The 6,637-nt window shown below is 39.5% G+C and overlaps 1 protein-coding gene across 2 annotated transcripts; it reads right to left on the reverse strand.

The window, feature by feature from the left end:
* Positions 432 to 3,703, reverse strand: LOC109229218 (CBL-interacting protein kinase 2). 2 transcript variants are annotated; one of them, XM_019394584.1, is made up of 2 exons: positions 3,493 to 3,703; positions 432 to 2,468 (listed from the first exon to the last, which is right to left on the reverse strand). In XM_019394584.1, the coding sequence occupies exon 2, from the start codon at positions 2,047 to 2,049 to the stop codon at positions 598 to 600; it is 1,452 nt and encodes a 483-aa protein (XP_019250129.1). In that variant the 5' UTR covers positions 2,050 to 2,468; positions 3,493 to 3,703; the 3' UTR covers positions 432 to 597. The 2 variants fall into 2 exon arrangements, with proteins under 2 accessions (XP_019250129.1, XP_019250130.1); XM_019394585.1 differs by lacking the exon at positions 3,493 to 3,703 and adding an exon at positions 2,805 to 3,427.

A 6,637-nucleotide genomic window follows, 5' to 3' on the forward strand; every position in this document is an offset into this window, starting at 1 on the left:
CTCTTTTTTGTCTCACATCGTTCCGGAATTTTGTGGACCCAAATATGTAAGATATGAATCCACAAATGTATGAGATAAAAAAACACTTTAGTTGCGTGAGGCACACCATAAAATCACTCGACTAGACTATCAGAATCAACGATGGTTTCCAACTAAATGTGAAAGACTTAAGTGACCGCATGCATATGGACTCGACTATATGAATCGTCACAAACCAAATAAGTGGGACTCGACTATATGAATCGTCACAAACCATGTTTCTCTACTTAAACTCCTCTCATGAGCATGCAAATGTAGTCCCAAAAGCACCAGTAGGTCAAAAGGATTTTAGCCTGAAAACAGATGCAGCAATTTCATTTCAAAATTCAAAGCTTGAAATCAGATTGGGAAATCAACACATTTGCAAGATGCATTGAAGAAAAGAGGAAAACTAAGAAAAACAACACTTGCACCTTTTATTTTAAAAAAAAAAAAAAAACAGAAAAACACTTATACTTGAGAGACATTTACACAGACGAAACATATAAGAGTCAGGAGACTGGAGGAACCAAAAATACATCTACTAGATAATGCCGAAATTGAAAGTGTATTATATAATCAAGGTAACTGCTCTTGCTGAAGTAGTTGCGGTGGACATAGCAGTTGCTGCTGCTCCTGCTCCGAGAGTTGTTGCAGGTTATCTGAATGTTGTTGTTGCTGAAGCTGACTATTTGATTGCTCATCCAGCTGCTGTTCGGACTGTTGAGGTGGTGGTTCTAATTGCCACGCCCAAACAATATCCTGTAAACCAGGCCTCAGGCCTTCATTTAAAATTTTCTGATATTCCAATGTATCTCCGTTGGACTTCTTGACCTCCACCAAATAAAAAGCTGGAGTTACCTCAAAGATCTCCGTGTCAATCGATAAAATCCCCTTTCTTCCTTCTTTTGAACCTTCAAACCTTAACAATCCAGCATCCCTTTTGCTGACTTTTAGATTCAGGCGCTTTGCGACATCTTCCAGCTTAGATATGATGACTGATGCAGGTTTGCAGGATGTGAATCTAGCTTCTTTCTTTAAAGGACTATCCTCAAATAATCTCGATAAATCAAAGCCAGCAGAAAGGGAAATGATATCAAATGCATTCAAGTTTGACAGCGTGGCCACGTTTTGCTTGTTCTCAGAGGAACCAGCAGCCGACTCTGTACATGCTGAAGCCAGATCCTTCCTTTCAGTGTCTGCTTTGACAGATTTAGAAGCTATTCCCCTCTTGGACCAGGAACTTTCTTTAATTTTGGCAATTGAAATTCTAGTATGTGGATTGGGATCCAACATTCTCACAAGTAGCCGCCGCACTTCAGGGGGGAACCAACTGGGACATTTGAACTCAGATTTGCCAATTTTCCTATACATCTCCATCAAATTCGAGTCATGAAATGGAAGATAACCAGCCAACAACACATATAGGATCACCCCACATGACCAGATATCAGCTTTAGCCCCATCATACCCTTTTCTATTGATCACCTCAGGAGCAACATAGGCTGGAGTCCCACAGGTAGTGTGGAGGAGTCCATCTTGGCGCTTTGACTCAGCAAGAGCACTTAAACCAAAATCAGAAATTTTCAAGTTTTCATCCTCGTCTAGTAGTAAGTTTTCTGGTTTCAAATCCCGGTGATAGACACCCCTGCTATGGCAGAAATCTACAGCATTTATCAACTGTTGAAAATATTTTCGTGCAACATCCTCTTTAAGCCTTCCTCTGGCCACCTTGTTAAAGAGCTCACCTCCTTTAACATATTCCATCACAAAATAAATCTTGCTCTTTGTGGCCATGACTTCATAAAGGTGCACAATATTAGGATGTCGAACTAGTCTCATAACTGATATTTCCCGTTTGACCTGATTCACGAGCCCAACCCTCAAAACTTTTTCCTTATCAATGACTTTGATGGCAACACTCTGCCCAGTCCTGATACTCCTACCATAGTAAACCTTAGCAAATGTACCTTGTCCTAGTAATCTCCCCAATTCATATCGCTCCAACAGAATAGTTCCCGTATTGGCCATTCAAAATCTACGAAACCCAGTACTATTATAGTAAGCTATCCTCTCTTGGCTAGTACAATCTGTTCACCAGATATGTGCTGCTCAACCATCCTCGCATAAATCATCCATCAGTGTGACAGGCAATATACAAATATTCCACCTAGGTTTCATCTTGGCACATAAGGTGAAGCTGTGGTCACTGCGCCGAGGCTGAATCTTTTTGGGAATGAAAAAAGACAACTCTGCTAAGCTCAAAACCTTATGAAGAATAATTTCGGACTCCCAAACACTCAAACACATCTTTCAGCATATCCTAAAATCCTCTCTTTTGAAGAACCACAAAAATTGCTTAGTAGATGTGCAGGGAACCAAGTAGGTGAACTTCCACAATCCACTTAGAGGGTGATCGACAAAAATTTACTAAACTCACCAGCAAGTACCTGTGTCAGGTTGGAAGAAATGATTTTTAGTAGCTAAATCATGTTCTACACTTCCAATAGAATAGTATTCCTTAGCAAATGCGCAGCCAAACAAATGATGATTAACCATACATTCACAGCATTTTTCTTAAATCGAATATCATATTTCAGTTTTTCCAAGTCGATGAATTAAACTATCTATAGCTGTTAACAGCTGCTGCAAGGAAGAACTTAAGCAAGGTGCGATGAAACAAGCATGTGTTAGCTCTAAATCTGTGTTAGATATATGAAAAAGGTATGAAGAATACTCATAAATCTAAATGAAGCTTAGCAAGGAATTTTGTAAAAGTATTGAACCTTCTGAAGGGGAGCCTTGGAGCAACGGTCAAGTTGTCTCCATGTGACCCATAGGTCACGGGTTTGAGCTGTAGAATCAGCCAGATGCTTGCATTAGGGTAGACTATCTACATTACAACCCGTTGGGGTGCGACCCTTCCCGGACCCATGAATACTTTATGCACTGGGCTGCCTTCTTTTTTATTTGTATTGAACCTTCTAGAAATTCAACTGAACAGGGTGCACTAAGGAAGGAAAACTATGCCATAGAACATTGATGTCTCCTATCACTAAACCAATTTTCTATAATTTTCGGAATTAGCAATTCAAGTTACTTAACCAAAAAAAAAAAAAAAAACTACAGATACTAAATTAATATCAGAATGGAAATAACAAAAACAAAACAAAGAACAAAAGAAAACTAACAATTTGCTATAGATTCAAGAAAAGTGAACTCATCGATCAAACAGTTTAATAGATTTGGTTCTTCTACACACATATGAAACCAAACTCATCTCTATGATAAAAGGGTCAATTTCAATACTAACTCAGAAAAACTAAGATGAAAATAGCAAAGGGGGTGTTCGTTTATCTTGTCCAAACGAATTGACGAAACAAGAAACTTAAAAATAATTTTTATGTAAGCAAACACCACTAAGAAAGAAAAAAATAAAAAGAATAGTAGTTGTAGAAGGTGAAGTAAAACTACCTTAAAGAAGAGAAGCCCTAGAGTGCTTTTAGCTGTAGCGACCGTCTTTAGAAATGAGGATGTTCTAGAGTTTTCACCAAAAGAAGCAAGGGATGAATACGAGTCGCGACGTTGTATATGATTTGTGTAGGCAACTGTCATAAAACCACGGCGGGAGGAATATTCCACTACGATAATGTCTAGGTGAATATCCTGGTCGAATTTCTCAATTTTGACTCAAAACTCACGACAAACTTGAGATACTTCTGTGATCCCAAGTTGCGGGGTACCACATGCTAACGTGGTCGGTTTGGTGGTGATTGACACATGACAACTCCCCCCCCCCCCCCCCTTTTTTTTTTTTTTAAAAAAAGAAGTATAAATAAAAGTAGAAGATTGAAGCGCCTTCAACTTGCAAGTGTGGTTGTAACAACTATTTTCTCTTATCCTGTGGTATTTTTTACTTCCCATTTAAATTACGTACAATTTGATCGATATGTCACGATTCAAATTCCACCGAGATCCTAGTAATGCCTAGCCCAACCTGCTAGGCAAACTAACAGCAAAAACACAATTCAACTGAAGATTCATCAATAAATAATGAAATAAGAATACGAATCTTTATACAAACTATCCAAAGAACTGGTATTACAAGTCATGAGCAACTAAGATTTAGAGTCATAACATTACTATGAATAAAAATATATCATCTGTTTGAATATATATATAACCAGAAATATAAGTTCTAAACTACAATGAACAAAATGGTAGCTTGCAACAGGATCATTGGCACATCCTCCATGCTAGCCCTCGGCTCCTCCAACAGTTCAGCTCTAAAATCTACATGCGAGGTGCAAAAGTGAAGTATGAGTACAACCGACCCCATGTACCCAGTAAATATCAAGCCCAATAACAAAGTAGCGGCGAGGTATTAGTCAAAGATACTTACTTATATAACCTGTGCAGCTCATAAGCATATAAGATAATAGAGAAACAACCCAAAAATAACCAAGAAGACATCAGATATCAATAATAAGATGCACAGTCAAGTGGAAGATAACAAGCATGTTTTTTATCATAATAAGGCCAAAAGCATACACAAATACACCAAATTCGCATATAATGGAGATATGCATCAAGTAGCACTAACTCGAATACTCCTACATGAATGTAGAGTGTCTATGTATGATAAAGATACGATTTACATTAATTTCCAAATAAGAATTATATGAATGCTCCTTCATGAGTATAAAATGTCTATGTATGGTGAAGACTCAATATTTACATTAATCTGGCACCCTTCAAGTGTCCAACAATTCACTAAGAAGTCTCATGCATATGTATATTGCGTGAATGTACATATATAGATTATATGCATGAATATTTCTACATGAGTTTAGAAAGTTCTAATAAAGCCAATACAATGGTAGATAAGCCAAACTCACAATACCAAGTAGTACAAACAAGTCTAATAAAGTACAATATTACTGAAAGTAATACAACATTATGAAAATAAGGGAAGGGGTCTAAGGGTCTGCGGCGTCCATGCATGTCACGACCCAAAATCCTAACCCATAGGATCGTGATGGCACCTAACATACTTTCTAGGTAAGCCAACACATAACAATAAATAAGTAAAAAAAGGAACTAACAGTTAACATCAATCTGATATCATAGGATAAAGATAACTCAAAAACATACCATACGAGTCTAAAATCCGACACTGCCGGTCAACCATCCCAAGATGTGGATTCACGAGTACATGAGCTACTAGAGTTTGCTACATATATTGACTTAAAAGAAATATTATATTGTCTGGTAAAAAGAAATAGTACAGAAGAAATGGAAAGACGACTATAAGGCCTGCCAACGGTATGCAGCTCTACCTTGGGTCGCATGTCCGGTATTCGGTAAGCACCTCTCCGGACTCTGCTGGTACTAATATCTGAATTTGCACAGAAGTGCAGAAGTGTATTATAAGTACAAACGATCCAATATACTCCATAAGTATCGAGCCTAACCCCCATGAGGTAGTGACGAGGCTAAGACAAGGCACCTACATATTAACAAGTGCAGTTAAGTGACCAGAAATGATGAAATACGTAACGGCCCGGCCGGTAGTTTTGAGAGTTAGAGCCCCGTTCCCCTATTAAACGTTCCCCCTGTATCTATTTCTGCTACTGTGACTTGCCGGGAGGTTCATTTTGGTTTTTGGAAGTGTTTGGGATACTTAGTCCCTAAAACGGAGGCTTAAGACTTAGAATTTGGACCGAAGTCGGAGTTGTGTGAAGACGACTCCGGAATGGAGTTCTGTCGATTTTTGTTAGCTCCGTTGGGTGATTTTGGGCTTAGGGGCGTGTCCGGATTGTGTTTATAAGGTCCGTAGTTCATTTAGACTTAAAATGGTGAAAGTCGAATTTTGGAGTTTTTTGGCCGGTAGTAGAATTTTTTATATCGGGGTCAGAATCCGATTTCGAAAGTTGGAGTAAGTCTGTAGTATTGAATATCACCTGTGCGAAAAATTTGGGGTTAATCGGACGCGGTTTGGTTGATTTCGGCATCGGTTGTCGAATTTTGAAGTTTCAAGTTCATTAAGTTTGGACTGGAGGGTGATTTGTGTTTTTAGCATTGTTTGATGTAACTTGAGGGCTCGACTAAGTTCGTATGATGTTTTAGGATTGGTTGGTATTTTTGGTTGAGGTCCCGGGGGCCTCGGGTGAGTTTCGGGTGCTTAACAGATTGGTTTGAGACTTAGGAAAATGGCTCAAGTTTCTATATCTGGTGTAACCGCACCTGCGCACTCTGGGCCGCAGGTGCAGAGCCACAGAAGCGGTTATGGAATCGCAGTAGCGGATATGGGCCTTGTCCAGCTGGGTCCGCAGGTTCGGTGAGGGGTCCGCAGAAGCGGTTGGGGACCGCAGGAGCGGGCTCGCAGGTGCGGCCCAATGCTCACAGATGCGGTCCCAGCTCATTTAAGTTGTTTTCGCACCTGCGATGGTTTTTCCACAGGTGAGGGGCTGCAGATGCGTGTAAGTGACCGCATGTGCGGTTTAACTAGCAGAAAAAGGGCCAAATCGAGGGTTTATGTCATTCTTCACCATTTGATTTTGAGAGCTCGGATTTGGGCGATAATTTGAAGGATTTTTCAAGGAAGCTATTGGGTAAC

The sequence above is a fragment of the Nicotiana attenuata genome, chromosome 7 (assembly GCF_001879085.1).
Source record: "Nicotiana attenuata strain UT chromosome 7, NIATTr2, whole genome shotgun sequence".
Lineage (NCBI taxonomy): Eukaryota > Viridiplantae > Streptophyta > Magnoliopsida > Solanales > Solanaceae > Nicotiana > Nicotiana attenuata.